The sequence below is a fragment of the Bufo gargarizans genome, chromosome 6 (genome assembly GCF_014858855.1).
Source record: "Bufo gargarizans isolate SCDJY-AF-19 chromosome 6, ASM1485885v1, whole genome shotgun sequence".
Lineage (NCBI taxonomy): Eukaryota > Metazoa > Chordata > Amphibia > Anura > Bufonidae > Bufo > Bufo gargarizans.
Window position 1 is genome coordinate 366,789,281 of NC_058085.1, and position 20,354 is coordinate 366,809,634.

At 44.5% G+C, this 20,354-nt stretch overlaps 1 protein-coding gene across 1 annotated transcript in view; it reads left to right on the top strand.

The window, feature by feature from the left end:
- The first annotated feature begins 1,347 nt into the window (after positions 1–1,347).
- The window catches only part of LOC122940666 (transient receptor potential cation channel subfamily V member 6-like), a 36,145-nt gene continuing 17,138 nt past the window's right edge, over positions 1,348–20,354 (top strand). Inside the window, exons 1-7 of the mRNA XM_044297356.1 lie at positions 1,348–1,465; positions 4,157–4,254; positions 12,887–13,009; positions 15,465–15,605; positions 16,242–16,340; positions 16,986–17,149; positions 17,226–17,375. Of these exons, the coding sequence (XP_044153291.1) occupies positions 1,374–1,465; positions 4,157–4,254; positions 12,887–13,009; positions 15,465–15,605; positions 16,242–16,340; positions 16,986–17,149; positions 17,226–17,375 (867 nt within the window). The 5' untranslated portion in view covers positions 1,348–1,373. The remainder of the gene's footprint in view (positions 1,466–4,156; positions 4,255–12,886; positions 13,010–15,464; positions 15,606–16,241; positions 16,341–16,985; positions 17,150–17,225; positions 17,376–20,354) is intronic.

Sequence of the window (20,354 nt, forward strand, 5' to 3'; positions counted from 1 at the left end):
AGCAGGTGCACGTCCCTGCTGGACATGCCTTGTCTAGGCCAGCTAGAGCACCTTCAGCTCTGCTGGATCTGGAAGCCTCTGAAGCCAGGAGTAAAGTTCCCTGGACCAGTTTAGAGACAGACTACAGAAGGAAGTTGCAGCATACAGCAAAAGCCAAGTTTTTCAGTCAGCTTGTCAGCACAGCAGAGCCAGAGAGTAACAGATGTAGCAGAGAGGAGTTTGCCTGCCACAGTTAATGCAAAAGCCTGCTGGAACCAAGACGAAGCCTGCAACTGTTTGGGGAAACGTTTATGCAAAGTAAAGCTGTTATCAACTTCATCACAAGGTCTGTACTCAATTTATTCTTCATCCCACCATTCAACTACCCCCTTTTCATTGCTTCGGAGCCAACGCCTAGGTCCAGCTTATCCAGGTAGGAGCACTGTGACACGTGCACCAACCTTAAGGGACATTTAGGCCACCCTACAACACTCGGGCATTCCAACACCTGGGTACTATCTACTACATCACTAAAAGGGGCCCTGTGCCCTTGTTGCTTCACTGCAACTGGCGTCACGAAATAACAAGGACTTTTTCCTCTTAAAGAGCCCTGGGGGGAGGCGCTCGTTGCACATGCACTACTTTTTTGCGGTGCGAAGGCATGGACACAAAAATCACGGAAGCACTTCGTAGTGCATTCGTGGGGTTCCGCTCCTCCATCCTGCGCCGCACCTTCCAGATTGCGGACCCATTCAAGTGAAAGGGTCCACATCCGTGATGCGGATGCACAAATGGCCGGTGCCTGTATATTGCGGCGGACCCGCTGTTTGCGGGACACAATATGGACACCAGCCAATAATGGCCAGTGTGCATGAGACCTAAATGCGACAAAAAAAAATAAGACTGTCTAAAACAGAACTTTTTAGACTAAAAACAGGTGCAAACACTTTAGTAAGGCTGAGTTCATATCACCGTTTAGCTTTCCATTCTCTTGATCTGTCAGGAGAAAAAAATATATAGAGATATTGTGAGGTTGTCATCCAGCTTTCCCAGGTAGAGATATCACAGACAGGGGAGGCATCTTTTCTAATATGTACTATGTCTTTATGTTATAATCTGTGAGACTCTCGTGCACTCCCAGACCCTATATACGACCTCTGACACATTGATCCAGCACTGACTGAGTTAACACTGAAGAGGAACAGGTCTGGTGAGGTTGGGGGTTAGGAGTGAAGGAGTCTCGGTGAGACACTAGACTCCTGATGACTCCTCAAGAGACTCTACCTGCAGACCTTACTAACTATGATCAGTGACTATTCACAATTTCAGCATTTAAAGGGACAGCAGCAATGATGTGATCTCCTGACCCATCGACCATTGACTACGGCAACGTCATGTTGAATCCACTCAAGGAAAGGATAAGCAGTTGGGCTGCAAAACATCAGTCACCCAAGGAGGAGAAAGCGGAGCTGCTCCAGAGGAAACGGTACATGTTGTGTATAGTGCGTTTTTTTATATAGTACTATGGGGTTTTAGGTTTTTAGTTACTAGAATGGGGTGAGCAGCAGAGTTGGGCCGCTCGTCTGGACCAGCCCAGTGAAGAGGATGGGTACCAACTGTGACCTCACTGTGGAGATCCTGGTGATAGCACCCCAATCAATCACTGAAGTCCTGTGCTTAGTCCCAGAGAACTCTGTCTCATCTGGATAGGTCTTAACTGCTTGCACACGTCTGTTGTGTGCCGGTGGCCGTATTGCGGCCCGCAAAACACAGGCACCGGCCCGTGTGCACTCCGCATCACAGATGCAGACCCATTCAATTGCGGAACAGAAGCACGAATCAGAACCCCACAGAAGCACTACGGAGTGCTTCCGTGGTGTTTCTGTCTGTACCTCCGCACAGCAAAAAAATAAAACTTGTTCTATTTTTTTGCGGTCTGGACGGATCACGGACCCATTCAAGTTGAACGGGTCTCGATCCGTCCCGGCCACCAAACGGACGTTGTCCGTGCATTGGGGACTGGAAATTGAGGTCCCCAATGCACGGAATGGACCCACAACGGCCGTGTGCAGGAGGCCTTAGGCTTCAATTTGCGGTCCCCAATGCACGGCAACGTCGTGGCTGGGACGGATCGAGACCTTGAGTGGGTCCGTAATCCGTCCGCACCGTAAAAAAATAGAACATGTTTTATTTTTGCGGAGGTACGGAGAAAAACACCACGGAAGCACTCCATAGTGCTTCTGTGGGCTTCCATGCCTCCGTTCCATACCGCAGCTCCAGATTGCGGACCTATTCAAGTGAATGTCTCTGCATCCGTGATATGGGGAGCACACGGCCGGTGCCCGCATATTGCGGACCCGCTGTTTGCGGGCCACAATACGGCAGCGTGCATGAGGCCTAATGCCTTGATAGGTGGACAACCCCTTTAAGAGGAACTATACACACTTATAGCATTTTCTTATCATGCCCTCCTTCTGAGCAAGACAATATGCAAAGTGAATATTGGATGAACGATCGTAATAATGATTGTTCCTACCCCTTTCCCTTTGCATCTTGCCGATAGAGTTGAATACTGTCGCTCAGTACTGGTCCCTGTGTAATGGCGCACTCCGGTACTCTAAAAGCAGCCACACCAGGATCTGCATCTTTGTCCCCTCCTTATGCTTTGTGCCACAGCTTTGCCTATTCCGATTGACTGCTGTGGATAGGCACAAGCCCCCACCACGAGTTGTCGGAAGCCACTGTATGTAGAGCTGATTTCAGTTGTCAGGTATCTGGAATACATATACTGAAGGGAATGAACCTCAGTAAGGCTGTGGGGACTTGCTGCACGCAACGTCCCGTATTTTGTGATCACAATGCAAAATGACATAAATTGCAATTGCTTTATGCAGCAAACAACTTAAATACAAACCTGGGGGGGGGGGGGGATTTTGTAATTTGCTGCTTCTGCAAAAATCCAACATTGTTGCAACTTCCATATCTATTGGCATCAATAGGATGAGATCAGGACTGGTCCTACTTCCAGGACCCTGCCGATTACCAGTTTGAAGGGCCGCAGCCCTCGGATGAGCGTGGCACAGCGCAATACAATGTACAGTGGTGGTGCTTGGTATTGCAGCTTAATCTCATTGACTTGAATGGAACCAAGCTGCAGAAGGGCCATGTGACCAATAGATGTAAGGACACAAGAGGAGGCTGCACCGTTTACCCGAGAGCTGCGGCCTGTTGAGACAGCTGACTCTTGTGGGTGGCAGGATATTGATGACCCATCCTGAAGATAGGAAACCCCTATCACTTTACAAAATTTGCATCTTATTTTAGTTGATGAAGAGTGTGGGGCCTTATAGAAAATGGAAAAAATATGATGCGATCAGTTGCATGGCCGGAATTAGAGAAGTTAGAGAACGCCCCATCATTGTACCCCTCAGATTCAGCGTTCATACATGATCGCGGCATCTGAGAGTAATACACACGGAAAAAATATATATATAATCATACTTACCGCCTCCATTTGCTCACGATGGGCAGGTCACTGCCATCTTGCTTGAAGATCTCGTGCGAAACCTCACGCAGCCCAAGATGACATCATCTCGTCAGCCGGATTTTGGCCAGGATCTTCAATCAAGATGGCAGCGGCCGGCCCATCGTGAGCGAATGGAGGAGATAAGTATGATTTATTTATTTTTGTTTTTTTTACACTATTTCAGGTTAAATTGATTCGCCACCACGAAGCTCGAGGAAATTCGGCTTCGCTGTGAATCAAATTTATCCTGAAATTCTGATCGAATTCCACTTTGTTGGATTTGATTCGTTCATCTCTAGCTAGAATGGCCCACCTGAGTGGCAGAGGCTCCTCCAGTAGGTCCAGACTGTGATACAATAATGGCCTACAAGGTCCAACAGAAAACAGTCTTATGTGGAGGTGACTTTGGAGCCAATCACTTATCACTAGGGTCTAAATCTTATGGGATGGTTCAGTAATAGCCTATTAGATTGATGCTAAGTCCTGTGTGTACAATGGTGACAAAGATTGGGTGGACCACAGAATCATTTCTCCTGGGGACAGAAGGAACCCCAGTTCCACACTGGTCGGTCAAATCATTTAGTATTTTTAGTCCATTCAGAGTCACACAGTTCAGTGGTGAAATATTACTGATCCAGCTTTTTATCTAAGGATCCAAGAGCTTCCACTCCTACGAGCTGCAAAGGAAAATGATATTCAACGACTAAAGAAACTTCTAGAAGATGAGACCTGTGATCCATTCCAGAGAGGTAAGTGAACCAGAAGTTAAAATCTGCAGTAACCAATTAAATTATACATTGCAACATGGATATGACCTATGGAATATGCAATATTTGTTGGATTTCATCACTACCCTGACATGGAAGATCAATAGTTCTACCAATGGTTTGCAGAGTTTAAACACTGTGCCATCTTAAATGTTGGCATCTTAAAGGGACATCATAAATCAACATTTAAAAAACAGTGAATATAGCAAAATTCACTGCCCCCTGCTGTATTTTTTGGGGAAGGAGGAATACTGCCTTTTTGTGGCTTTCAACACTGAGTAGATCCTAGGGAGTGAGGTTGTCCAAGATTATAAAAACATGATTGCTTTATTTCAAAAACAGGACCACACCCTCCACAGGTTGTGTGGGGAGCTGCAACATAGCTCTATTCGCTTCAGTGGAACTAAAGGTCTCTTTACAATCTGGCTTACGACCCCATCACTCAACTGAGACTGCCCTCACCAAAGTCACCAATGACCTACTAACAGCCAAAACCAAAAAACATTACTCTGTCCTCCTTCTCCTTGACCTGTCCTCTGCCTTTGACACTGTCGACCACTCCCTTCTGTTACAAACTCTCTCATCTCTTGGCATCAGTGACCTGGCCCTCTCCTGGATCACATCATACCTCACAGAGCGGACATTTAGCGTCTCCCACTCTCACACCACCTCCTCGTCTCATTCACACTCTGTTGGTGTCCCGCAAGGCTCTGTCCTAGGACCCCTGCTCTTCTCTATCTACACTTTTGGCCTGGGATAGCTCATAGAGTCCCATGGCTTTCAGTATCACTTTTATGCTGACGACACACACATCTACCTCTCTGGTCCAGACATCACCACCTTACTATCCAAAATCCCACAATGCCTATCTTTCATATCCTCCTTCTTCTCCTCTCGCTTTCTAAAACTTAACATGGATAAACAGAATTCATTATCTTTCCCCCATCTTGCTCAACCCCCCAACAGACCTATCTATAACGATCAATGGCTGCACACTCTTCCCGATCAACCAAGTCCGCTGCCTTGGAGTGAACTTGGATTCTGCCCTCTCCTTTCAACCACACATCCAAGCCCTTTCCACCACCTGCCGCCCACATCCAATTCCGATACTGATGCAAAGATCGAAGCCTTTTCTACCGATGCAACTTGGTTAACACAAGTGTAGTGACCATTTGTCTCCTTTGGAGCACCTTATGCAGTATTGTACTGTCTTTGAACTGTTCTTTTAGATACAAGTCTGGTAGCCCCCTGGACCATTTTGGCGGTGAGCTGTTACTTTAATTTTTGCCTCAGGCAGCATGAATGCTATGTGCTTCCCGGCCCCTGGACACAAAGCACAGGGAAGGGGGGCCCAAGCTGAACTATTGCACCAGGGCCCATGAGCCTTTAGCTACACCCCTGCCCACACAACAATCTGACTCTGGCCAGGTTGTGCAAACTTAGGCCTCTTGCACATGGCCATTGTGTGCCCGTGGCCGTATTCACTTGAATGGGTCTTCAATCACGGAGATGCGGAACGGAAGCGCATATCGGAACCCCACGGAAGCACTAACTTGTTCTATTTTCTTATGGTGTGGATGGATCACGGACCCTTTCAAGTTGAATGGGTCTCGATCTGTCTCGACCAACGCACGGACGTTGCCCGTGTATTTGGGACCCAAATTGCGGTCCCCAATAAACGAAACAGCCGGACAATGGCCCAGTGCATGAGGCCTAAGACACATGTTAACACTGCAGACGATGTCCATGACCTGGATCTATTTTCCTTTATTTACTTGCTGATACCTGGGGTACGGCCACACATAGCGAGTATGCTGCATAAATCCAGGGTAGATCTGACGGTATTCGCAGTTTCAAAATGTGCACCAAATTGGGCAGAGTTTGTTGTGAAATTTTTGGTAGATATGCAGCCAAATTCTCATAGATTACACCCTCATCATTGTAAGGGGTGAAATCACCCGCAGCCAAAATATGAATTATTTTAAAATTCACAACGCATGTTAAGTTATGCGCGGATTCCGGTGTGGACACTCCTCTGTGCGTGGATTGACATCCACATCGCTAAGACTATGAACGTTGCTGATTTTCTGTATGCAGTTCTGCTGCGCATCCACAGCGCTTGCACCACTTGTGCCCAGGGGCAGATTGGCCACAGACCTTACAGGGAAATTTCCCGATGGGTTGATGCCTAGGGGGGCGCCCAAGCCCCCATCTCTGCCGCTGGCTGGGTACATAATAATCAATCGGTGGTAATTAATCATGTACCAGGCCAGGGACTGCACATGTCCTCCCAAATTCAACTATATCCCAATATCTCACCTCCTAAGCCCCTGCTCCATATCTTAATCAGAGACAACTGGAAGAGGAGGAGAGAAAGTGGCCTCTATTGATGGCCAACTCATAGGGAAAACTTTTAGGGCAAGATATTGTGTGACACTTTGGTATGTGGTATTTTGAACCATGGTGCTGCTGCCCCCCTTCCCCCCCCCCTCTTCTTTCTGTGCCCCACCTCCTGTCCATTTAGACCCTTCTACAATATGGGGCCACTTTTAGGTATTTTTTCCAGGGTCACTTCAGGTTTCCAATCTGCCCCAGCTTGAGCCTGCACCCTCAGTGGCAGAAACTATAACTTATGCGTGATAACAACTTCAGGTCATCGGGTTTGTTTGCCGCATTTTATATGAAGCCAATAAATTTTGTATTCGTGTTTATAACCCTGGATGTTTTAGATTGTAAACTCCTTATCTTTAGAGCAAGAGATGCTTCCATTCACTTTCTTCCCTTTCTTCCATTCACAAATATTTCCATCGTCTTCTATATGACAACTATGGCTCCGTAATGGGAGCCTCGCCAATTGGTAAGATGCCCATGAACTCAATCTTCATACATTTCACTCATTTCTAGTTCTCATATTCAATGCTGTAGTTGATCAATGGATTCGCAAAAAATACAGAGAAAATCCGTGTAACGTTGTTCATGTTACATCAGTTTTATTTGCGCAAAACGGACAAAAATAGGACATGTTCTATTTTTTTGTGAAACGGACTTGCGGACATGTGGATAGGGAATGCACACGTAATTTCAGGGGGTTTTTGTGGCTGCAAAAAAACCCGGAACAGACAGACAAAAATACGTTTGTGTGCAGGAGCCCTTAGACAGACTAGACATGGAGACGGTGAGTCTTTAAATGTGCCCGCAATATCTCAAGTTGTATGATAAATATGGTAAACCTATAGACTGTTATACAAATAATCTAGTGGATGCCGCACATCCACCGCACCTGCTCTACCTCGCGGCAAAGCCTCAAACAACGCGTTCCTCTCTTGCTGATTGGGGCGATTAAATCCAAGGTTTTTTAGGGCAGTATCTATTCCTTGAAGTGTGCCTTGGCCAGCGGCTCAGCTCCGTTCCTGTATCTAGAAAGCTTGCGCTCCACAGGAGCACCAAGTGACATCCTTCACCCCTGACGAAGAATAGCGATCAATCCGAAACGCGTTGGGTGTTTGGCACTCACAGCTACGCTACCCATAGATCAACAGTTTTAGTTTGTCCTACTTGCGGATTTTTAAGACAGAAATGTTGGTGCATTTTAGGCCCCACTCCTCACCACACAAGGTCAGGCCCCATCCCTCTTAGACAAGTCTGGCAAAAAAAAACTTTTTGCTCCAAATTGCACTAAATATTAGACAAAATCAAGTCACAGAGTCAATAATAAATCTGGGCGATGTGAGTTATACTCTCTTTACCGATCCTACTTACCCCACCCCACCCTTTCCCTGGTCCCCTGCTGGCCTCTACTTCCTGGTGCCTCTTGATACATAGGAAATGAAAAGTCAGCCAATAATTGACCAAGGTGGGTCACTGCTGCCGCCAGTACATGGTCATTTCCTGCATCTGGAGAGACTGATGGGGTACAGAGAAGCAACAGAACAGGTGTCACAATAAACGATCCGTGCGGCTCCAGTGATATCGGATAGTGACAGGAATTATACGACACGTCTCACTGGCAAAAATCTGCTCAAGGACGCAATTCACACAATTATATCGTTATTCACCAATCCATTTGGACTGCAGCCGTTTTCATAGATTTCGTCCTGATCCAGGCTTGCTCATCCAAAAAAAATAAAAAAAAATAGAATAGTGAGGCACCGTTGACGTAACCGCCGTCAGTGTGTTTTTTATCTTTTTGATCTTTATCTTGTTTAAGGCCTCATGCACACGACAGTTTTTTTTCACGGCCCGCAAAAACGGGGTCCGTGGGTCCGTGATCCGTGACCGTTTTTTCGTCCGTGGGTCTTCCTTGATTTTTGGAGGATCCACGGACATGAAAAAAAAGTCGTTTTGGCGTCCGCCTGGCCGTGCGGAGCCAAACGGATCCGTCCTGAATTACAATGCAAGTCAATGGGGACGGATCCGTTTGATGTTGACACAATATGGTGCCATTTCAAACGGATCCGTCCCCATTGACTTTCAATGTAAAGTCTGGAGTTCTTTTATACCATCGGATTGGAGTTTTCTCCAATCCGATGGTATATTTTAACTTGAAGCGTCCCCATCACCATGGGAACACCTCTATGTTAGAATATACTGTCGGATATGAGCTACTTCGTGAACCTCAGATCCGACAGTATATTCTAACACAGAGGCGTTCCCATGGTGATGGGGATGCTTCAGGTTAGAATACACTACAAACTTTGTACAAGACTGCCCCCTGCTGCCTGGCAGCACCCGATCTCTTACTGGGGGATATGATAGCACAATTAACCCCTTTAGGTGCGGCACCTAAAGGGGTTAATTGTACTATCATATTCCCCTGTAAGAGATCAGGGCTGCCAGGCAGCAGGGGGCAGCCCCCCCCTCCCCAGTTTGAATATCGTTGGTGGCACAGTGTGCCCCCACCATCGCCCCCCCCTCCCTCCCTCTATTGTATTAAATCGTTGGTGGCACAGTGTGCCAACCACCATCGCCCCCCCCCCTCCCTCTATAGCAGTAACATTGGTGGCAGTGTGCGGTCTCAACAGTAGAAGATTCATACTTACCTGCTTGCTGCTGCGATGTCTGTGTCCGGCCGGGAGCTCCTCCTACTGGTAAGTGAAAGGTCTGTGCGGCGCATTGCTAAAGAACTGTCACTTACCAGTAGGAGGAGCTCCCGGCCGTTCACAGACATCGCAGCAGCAAGCAGGTAAGTATGAATCCTCTACTGTTGAGACCCCACACTGCCACCAATGTTACTGCTATAGAGGGGGGGGGGACGATGGTGGTTGGCACACTGTGCCACCAACGATTTAATACAATAGAGGGAGGGAGGGGGGCCGATGGTGGTTGGCACACTGTGCCACCAACGATTTAATACAATAGAGGGAGGGAGGGGGGCCGATGGTGGTTGGCACACTGTGCCACCAACGATTTAATACAATAGAGGGAGGGAGGGGGGGCGATGGTGGAGGCACACTGTGCCACCAACGATATTCAAACTGGGGAGGGGGGGGGCTGCCCCCTGCTGCCTGGCAGCCCTGATCTCTTACAGGGGAATATGATAGTACAATTAACCCCTTTAGGTGCCGCACCTGAAGGGGTTAATTGTGCTATCATATCCCCCTGTAAGAGATCGGGTGCTGCCAGGCAGCAGGGGGCAGTCTTGTACAAAGTTTGCAGTGTATTCTAACTAGAAGCGTCCCCATCACCATGGGAACGCTTCTGTGTTAGAATATACTGTCGGAAATGAGTTTTCACGAAGTGAAAACTTAGATCAGAAAAAGCTTTTATGCAGACGGATCTTCGGATCCGTCTGTATGAAAGCAACCTACGGCCACGGATCACGGACACGGATGCCAATCTTGTGTGCATCCGTGTTCTTTCACGGACCCATTGACTTGAATGGGTCCATGAACCGTTGTCCGTCAAAAAAATAGGACAGGTCATATTTTTTTGACGGACAGGATACACGGATCACGGCCTCGGCTGCAAAACGGTGCATTTTCCGATTTTTCCACGGACCCATTGAAAGTCAATGGGTCCGCGAAAAAAAAACAGAAAACGGCACAACGGCCACGGATGCACACAACGGTCGTGTGCATGAGGCCTTAACCTGATGTTTGAGTACAATAAATCGTATGTGCGTTTTAAACTAATCTTGCAGTGCTCCACTATTCTTGGTTGCCTTTCCTTTTAGGCCCCTTTCACACGAGCGAGTTTTCCGTGCGGATGCGATGCGCGAGTTGAACGCATTGCAACCGCACTGAATCCCGACCCATTCATTTCTATGGGGCTGTTCACATGAGCGGTGATTTTCACGCATCACTTGTGCGTTGCGTGAAAATCGCAGCATGCTCTATATTCTGTGTTTTTCACGTAACGCAGGCCCCATAGAAATGAATGGGTTTGCGTGAAAATCGCAAGCATCCACAAGCAAGTGCGGATGCGGTGCGATTTTTACGCACGGTTGCTAGGAGACGATCGGGATGGAGACCCGATCATTATTATTTTCCCTTATAACAGGGTTATAAGGGAAAATAATAGCATTCTGAATACAGAATGCATAGTAAAATAGCGCTGGAGGGGTTAAAAAATAATAAAAAATAATTTAACTCACCTTAATCCACTTGATCGCGCAGCCGATCTGTCTTTATCTTAGCTGTGTGCAGTAACAGGACCTGTGGTGATGTCACTCCGGTCATCACATGGTCCATCACTTGATCCATCACCATGGTAAAAGATCATGTGATGGATCATGTGATGACCGGAGTGACGTCACCACAGGTACTGAGTCTGCCTTGCTTCCTGTACTGCAACGATGAGAGAGAATGGGCTAAGTTAGCGCTTCTCTCTCATCATTCTAGAGATTGTGGGGGTCTCAGCGCTCAGACCCCCATCGATCTAAACGTTTGACATGATCCTATGACTGTGATGGCTAACCTCCGGCCCTCCAGCTGTGGTAAAACTATAACTCCCAAGATGTACACTTGCTTGGCTGTTCTCAGAACTCCATAGAAGGGAATGAAGCCTGCTGGGAGTCGTAGTTTAACCACAGCTGGAGTGCCGGAGGTTAGCAATTACTATGACATATCAAAAGTTTACTGAAAGTACAGTGCCACTTTAAGCAACCCATATACTGTACATAGGATTTTGATCAGCCACAATGCAGCCGATCAGTCATCCATGGAATCAGTGGCGTACATAGAGAAGTAAGGGCCCCATAGCAAGGATCAAACTAGGCCCCCCACACAGGACAGAAGGGTTTCAGCCTAAACCCTTTTCAATTACCCTTGGGCCATTTTTTCCACTGCCTCATTTACTAGAAGTTGTTCCTTTAGAGGGTAGAGTCCTGACCAAGTTTTCACCTCCAGAAGAAGAGGAGATAATCCCAACTAAGACTCGATCCCCTCCTGCCCTGGGCCCCATAGCAGTCGCATGGTCTGCCGCTATGGTAGTTACGCCCCTGCATGGAATCATTTGTATGAACAATTCCTCCAGCAAGAAACTTAGGATGGGGTTACACAGAGATCTTGGCCTCGACACCTACTTCGCAGTGTAGTGAATGGAATGGCGTTGCGACTCATGAATTACTGGGACTCGCGAGAAATCCAACCCTGGTGAATCTCTTATGACTGTATTGTAGTCCCAGCCTAAAATGGCCAATAAGGGAGTCAGTCTAAAAAAATAATTCTCACACCGACTCTCATATTGGCTAAACATGCCATAAAAAGGTGCAGACATAGACAATGATTTGTTCCCCTATCCACCAGTCAGAAAAACTTTGGCTGCACACAAATATTTTTTAGGAACCAAAACCTATATAGTAATATCATGAGTCACAGTGCAGTGGTTGCATTTTATATATATATGGTATACATACTGTAAGGGATCGTCTCTTTTCAGGGGGTCGCACTCACAGATATCTCACCAGACAACGGATTTTCATGTCTAAACTGTGCATTTATTTTGTCTTCTTATAAAGGATAGTCCAGTTATACATCACTGGGTGGGGTGAGGTTCCCGCACCACCAACACTTAAAACACAAGCAAACTCCTGCCCGTCTAGGCGCTACCTAAACACAATACGTCCCTACCTCACTCATAGAGCTCCGTTCACATATGGAAAACATATGCAGCTTTCCGTCCTCCAGACGCTGGGCGTGCACCCCTCGTTCTCTAGGTGTCGCTAGGTCCTCCAAACCTCAGGCTATTCAAAGCCTTGTGGCCCCTCAGTCCTCCTGACTGAGACCACACACAGAGCCTCTGCTTCACAAAACAGTCTTGCTCTCCCTCCTCAGACTGACCTACTCTGAGGCGCTTTATGCCAGCCTGATTACAGCAGGCCTCACCTGTGATCACCTCAGGTAGAAAGGAAAACCCGTACTGGAAGGGTGTGGACTGGGAACTCCCTCCACCAAGCCCAGCCACCAGTCCAAGTAAAATTCAGCCCAGAAAATGTATAAAGAAATGTCTCAGCAAACTATGCTTTGCTGAGACTACTGCCACTCTCTGGGTTTTATCTGTCTCACCCATCTGAGGTACCTGAAGTGGGACAACACACCTTCCAGCACTATTCACATTACCACACTACATTAGACATAACTGTATTAAACTTTATTCCCTATGTATACATACACAGGAGCGGTGGGAGAGACAGCATTGCATGTGGCGGTCCAGTATGAAAACTTGGAGGCCGCAGAAATTCTACTGGATGAAGCTCCTGAGCTAATTAACCAGCCCATGACCTCTGATGTCTATAAAGGTAGATATATCATGGATCTTTTGTTTTTGGTCTCATTGCTTATAGTTTACTACTCAAAGGTTATTCAACCGCTCAACGGACATATCCGGTGACTAAAGGGATAATGTACATCTTATCATATAAAGATGAGACTTCTCTCAGCAGTAGATGTGGTAACATTATAGTATATTGATCCAATTGGTGCAATATGGGAATCATTTCTACATGTTCAACATAATTAGTACAGCTATTATGCCTAAATGATATGGTAAGGATACAAAAGAGAATACTCAAATACAATTTTGTGGTGTTTGACCACTCCACATATTGTAGCTAAGATTTCATGTTCTCTTTGCCCTGGGAGTAGCCTTCTCCTATGCCAGTTGCCAGCCTATGCTGTGTATTCAACCTAAGGTGGTCATATAGATTAGGAAAATGTCATCCAAAACTGGTAATTATGATGGCATTCACTAACCGTCCACCATCAAATGTGTATGAAGGCCACTAGAATCTTCTCAATGGAAAGTTAGAGAAAAAAGGTCATGAATATTGTGCATCACCATGCCCGATCCTTTGTTCCAGCAGAAGAAGAAAAGATGCCAGATTGGTCTGGCTGCGGTTATCTTCCCTCTCCCCATTGACAGAACCATGCACACTCTATCGAAGAGGAGTCAGAAGGAATAGCTATCATTACGTACCACTAACTGCTATATGTCAGTATATGACTACTATATTACTGCATATACAGTCCAAACGGCAATCTTATCTCCAGAACGGAGCCCCCGAATTGAAGGAGTGCCTACCAGCATGTGCCTTGTGATCTCTATTCATCGCTATGGGAGTTATGAAGATAGCCAAACAAGCATGCTCGGCCATTTTTTGAATTTCTACTGCAGAGAATGGAGAGAGCACTGGTGCAAGTGTAAGACTGTATACTGGGGAGGGACCCCCAGGATACAGCAAAGTCACAGACGAGGAATGCGACAACACACAGCTTTGTGCAAAAACAGAAAATTTACTAAAACAGTAATTTGAACACAACAATATGAAGGTGCACCGAATATCTTATACTCTGGGCCCACAGTCACTGTCCCTGTCCAGTTGAACAGACCTATCACGGTGGCGCACACAGCAGAGCCTGCAAGTCAATACTGTGCCGCAATAGAGAGGACAAACCTAGCCAATGGCGCACATAGCAGAGTCTGCAAGTCAATACTGTGCCACAATACAACTCTGTAAAGCTTGCCAACATGCAAGTCCTATCTAAATACATAACTAATTGCAGGTCTAGACTTATTCTCTGATGGTTCAGGCGCCACTAATATAATGCGATGAGTAAACGGATTTACTGACCTGTGTCCGTTCTGTGTCAGAGGATGTCTTTTAACCGAGCTGATTACCAGGCCCTTAGTACTCATGCGGCCATACTTGGTAGTTAAACTTCTGTTCAAACATTGTAAACAGTCCTCCTGGAACAATCCTTGTTCCTAAGAACAGGATCTATGTAAGGGACAACGACTAGTCCCACTCCACTGCATCCCCAATTACTTCAGGACACTTGGACACCAGGATGGAACCAGATTCAGTCTCGCACAACCAGTCCTTCCACAATGTCAGCTCTCTCTCACTTCCTGGTTCTTCTTCCAGCAGCAGCAGCATGAGTCATCCTCTCTACAGAGAACCAGCGGCCTACTGTGGCCGAAATGTAAAATTACAATCCTAAAGTTGAATTATGCACCAGCATGATACAGGAAGAGCTGTTCCACAATCTCACACAAGGACTGCTAACCCTCCTTTCATTGATATGGGATTTCCGGACTGCCGGAAATAGTCCAGCTTGCGCTCAGCTATTTTTGGAACTCCCATATTGGTGAATGGAGGGTGGCTGTGCATGGGCAGCTGCTCTCTGTTTGCTTAGGGTCGGGGGGGTTGGCTTTCTAGAGATAGGGGGGATATGCCATCAATGTCCCAGATTGGCCAACCCCTTTAATGGCACAAAATAAATTGCAATAAAAACACATTTGTGTATGTTTGTATGTATCTGTATGTACGTGTATATAAATTCTAAAGTTTTTGCAATAACTAAATACATACTACTACTTTTTTTATTTAAAAATATACCATTTATTGGAATATATAGAAAAGGTGCACCTGTAGATACCAGTATATTATGAATGGGAAGAATACTATTGAGGCTTTCAGTCAGAGAAAAAAATCCTTCCTGAGGGTTAACTTGTAAGGTTCTGCCTCCTATACAAAAGATCATGGGTTTAAGACCCTGCAGGGACAATCTGGTAAACAACCATAATATGCCAGGACTCCAGTAAAGAGCAAGGAAGCTGAACTGTGATGGGGCGGAACTGTGACTCTCTAGAAGAACAGGGACTCCTTACTGAGTCCTAGCCAGGCAATTGTTTGGTCTGCATCCATTGACTGTGTGACACTGCTCCTGATTGATTTCTGTCTTACTTTCCAGGTCAGACGGCATTACATATTGCTACGGTCAATCAGAACGGCAACCTCGTTGTAGAGCTGATACGTAGAGGTGCCGATGTCTCTTCACCTCGAGCTACAGGGAAGTTCTTTGCACTTAGTAAAAAGAATCTCTTTTACTTTGGTGAGTGAGGAAACATGAATAAAATATTTATGTACCATCCAGAATGGTATTGCTTATTATATTGGATTAATTTTACATTTTCTGGATCAACAAGGCAAGAAGACTTTTTGTGATATACCTATTATGATTCTTTATACTGTAGATCAGATGCAATGAACAGCGATTTAATGCAAGGAACTTTTAACACCTTCTGAGACAGTAAATCATACGGTTTACAATAATTTAACCCAGAAATGCAAATTTTTTTCTTCTTGTTTCTCATTTTTTAAATTACATCTTTTATTTTTAATTTTTTCTCCCTCTCTCTACAAAATTTGTCGGAAATTGAATCACCCTAAATTTGGCTTTGGATCTACCTCAGATTTTAACATAATTTAGGTCAAATCCAATTTGTTTAGAATTGATTCGCTCAACTCTAGTTGAGATTAATTTCTGATCCTGGCCAGGAGGACCTTGGCTGTATGTTCCACTTGTGCCCATTCCATTCCCGCCATGGGAATTGCATTTTTCACCCATGCCGCAGATGTACATCATGATGAAGGAATGGTTTAAAGGCAACTAAATAAATCATTATATCTAGATTTTACATGGCCTGCCTTTGCACATGGATTTCAAATTGTCTCATGTATCTTCTAGGTGAGCATATACTGACCTTTGCGGCATGTGTAATGGACATTGAGATTGTGAAGATACTTCTAGATCATGGAGCTGATCTTCATGCCACAGACTTTTGGGGTAAGGATGTTTTGGACTTTTTGATAATAAGCAGAATGACGGGAATTATTTATACACAATTATTTGGTTTTATCTACTTGGGTCCATAGTTTTTCTCCACAATGTCTTCACCTCTATTAAGCTCTTCAGTCTTCACAATGAAGATTAGAAAAGTCCCTTATGTCAGACCAAGCATTGTGGGACCTCCTGCCAGATACGTTAAAGCCAGAGATAGATTGTATATGAGGTTTGTAATGAGGAAGGAGCTGCAGGATAATATGAGACAGAAAAAAGAATTTGTATGCCTTTTTTATTATGTTTTTGTACTTTCTGCATTTAGTGTTCATTTCAGTAGAATATTTTTTCTTAGCAAAAATGTCTTGCCAATGCAATGCTCATGACATAGCACAATTAAAATCTCAACACCACCCACTCCATGCTACTATCAGATTGCAGGCTCCGACATTGTGCTAAAACCCAATTAATGTTATATGCTGATGTATTTTAAAATATCAAGTCTTGGTTTCAGCATTATGAGGTGGTAAATTCCCAACCCTCACAAAATGTCCTTACTGATGGGACTCTTCCTTAGTTCCAGCTATTTCTGGGCACTGTTGGTCTACACACGACACAATGGTACTTCTATTATTTTTATGTTCTTCACAGGTAACTCCGTTCTACACATCCTTGTTCTTCAACCCAACAAAAGTCTATCGTGCCAGATGTTTGACTACCTCTTATCACAGGATGGTGGAAAAACTCTAATTCACAGTCAGAATAGACGGGGACTTACACCACTGCAGTTGGCTGCTTTTGAAGGAAATGTGGTTGTGAGTGTACACAATATTCTTGATTTTTATCACGCCATTGAGACATCTCATCATTTCCTCTCTCAACTCATGACAGATGTTCCAGCACTTAATTCAGAAGAAAAGAAAAATACAAAGTACATATGGTCCTCCTGTCACCACCATGATGTATGACATGTCAGAAATTGATTCTTGGGAAGATCAGCCATCAGTGCTTGAGATAATTGCATCATCCAACAAGAGTCAAGTAAGAAATAAAAATAATCATAGCAATAAAGATTCAGTGTCTATTATTTGTTACCATAGAGTACAGTTCCCACAGCTATTTAATACAATATAACTACTATAATACTGCTCCTCTGTACAAGAATATAACTACTATAATACTGCTCCTATATACAAGAATATAACTACTATAATACTGCTCCTATGTACAAGAATATAACTACTATAATACTGCTCCTATGTACAAGAATATAACTACTATAATACTGCCTCCTATGTACAAGACTATAACTACTATAATACTGCTCCTCTGTACAAGAATATAACTACTATAATACTGCTCCTATGTACAAGAATATAACTACTATAATACTGCTCCTATGTACAAGACTATAACTACTATAATACTTCTCCTATGTGCAAGAATATAACTACTATAATACTGCATCCTATGTACAAGAATATAACTACTATAATACTGCTCCTATGTACAAGAATATAACTACTATAATACTGCTCCTATGTACAAGACTATAACTACTATAATACTGCTCCTCTGTACAAGAATATAACTACTATAATACTGCCTTCTATGTACAAGAATATAACTACTATAATACTGCTCCTATGTACAGGAATATAATTACTATAATACTGCTCCTATGTACAAGAATATAACTACTATAATACTGCCTCCTATGTACAAGAATATAACTACTATAATACTGCCTCCTATGTACAAGAATATAACTACTATAATACTGCCTCCTATGTATAAGAATATAACTATAATAATACTACTCCTATGTAAGTAGTAGTATATATAAGTATATACCATATTTTTCGCCCTATAAGATACACACGCAAATAAGACTAGGTTTTTGAGGAGGAAAATAAGAAAAAAAATATTTTTAACCAAAAGATGTGCTTTTGGTGGGTTTTGAACTAATGGTGGTCTGTGCATGACACTACTATGGGGGATCTGTGGATGGCACTGTTATAGGTGGATCTGTGGATGGCACTGTTATGGGTGGATCTGTGGATGGCACTGTTATGGGGGTGATCTGTGGATGGCACTGTTATGGGGGGTGATCTGTGGATGGCACTGTTATGGGGGAGGGGTAATCTGTGGAAGGCACTGCTATATATGTGTCACCCACAGATCCTCCACCCCATAACAGTGCCATCCACATATCCCCCACGCCATAACAGTGCCATCCACAGATCACCGCCCCCATAACAGTGCCATCCATATATCCCCCACCCCATAATAGTGCCATCCACATATGCCCTAATATAGCTGTGGGAGGGGCCAGTGGCATGCAAATGGCGCCGGTGCGGTCACTTTACTCCGGCCCCACCGCTCACTCACTGCTTTATTGCCTAAACATTTTATAATAATAGCTTTCATTGAAGTTCCAATCCCCAGCCCCATCTGTACTACTTCCTAAATGTCCTGTAGCAGGCAGAGAAGGGCGGGCACGGATAGTGGAGGACTGCACTCGCACAGCAATGGAGGGGATGTGAGTCGCATTATGGTACACAGCATTGAAATAGTAAGATTACCTGAGAAGGGCAGAGATCTCCAGAGGAAACTTTTTAATCGTGAGGCTTTTTGGATGTTCAAGCTCAAATAATGTATCCCCCAAGGATTATACAGAAAACAGGATTTCATTTTACATTATTAAATCATTTCTGTTTGAGAATTGTCATGTATATTGTTGTGACAGTGTACAATGATTTTAAATGTTAGGTTTTGTATATTTTTGTGTTCATTTTGCTTTGTTGCTTTAGGGTCCTGTTCACACACAGTCCGATTTCCTATGGTGGTTAAGGAGTTAATTTGGCAGTGGTCTGTAGTCTCTAATGCCAAACACACCTATTGGGTGTGTTCCCTCCTACCTTTTCCACTATATAACCTGACTGATGTAGTCATCTAGTGAATCTATGATTCAGGGGGCTAAAAACATGCACCTGAAACGCGTCAGAGAGATGTAAGGCCTGGTTTGTACCCACCATTCTGTTACTGCTTTTTAATGGAGAAGAAATAAAACTGAATGGATTTTACCAATACCGGTGGCTGGAAATCATTTACATTTGTTACTATAATACTGCCTCCTATGTACAAGTATATAACTACTATAATACTGCCCTAATGTAACCTCACCACCATAGTTATCCCTGCCATAACCCACCTCTTAAACCTATTGCTAACCACTGCCATTTTCCCTTCCCATCATGCCCGTACTCAAGAAGCCTTCCCTGGACCCATCTTCTTTTTCCAGCTAACACCCTATCTCATTACTCCTATTCGCATCCAAACTCCTAAAACAACATGTTCATCTGGAATGGTCTTCTCACCTCTCATCCAACTGACTTTTTGATCCACTACAATTCGGCTTCAGACCCAATCATTCCACTGAAACTGCCCTAACCAAAGTCGTCAATGATCTGCTACCTGCCAGAGCTAAGCATTAGTGTTGGGCAAGCACCGAATTGCTAGGGTAGAACATTTTACGATGCTCGGGTGTTCTACTGAGCACCCGAGCACAATGAGAGTCAATAGGAGTACCCCTGACACCCCCTGCTCTGAAGAGGGGAGGGTGTCAGGACTCTAGTTCAAAGTCCCTGCTCTGACTTCATATATAGCTATAGCCATATATGGAGTCAGTGCTTGGGGACACCCCATTGTATTTATATCTAATTTCTGAAAAGTTTCTTCTAGGATTTGAACTCCTAACTCCTTGTACATTAGAGTCAAGGACCTTATCCACTCTATAAATCTGAACGCTAAACTGTGACAGAAAAACCTCATAGTAGGTTCTGATGTAGTGAGTATTCCTATTCAGCAGAAGACTTATTTTATATTTCTGTGCAGGTTTATGTGTAGCTTTATAGTGTAGTGGTTAATGTGCTCGCCTCTAATGTACAATGTTGGGAGTTTGAATCCTGACAAAAACACTTTGGAAACCTTTATACATACATATGTATGTGTTTAGCC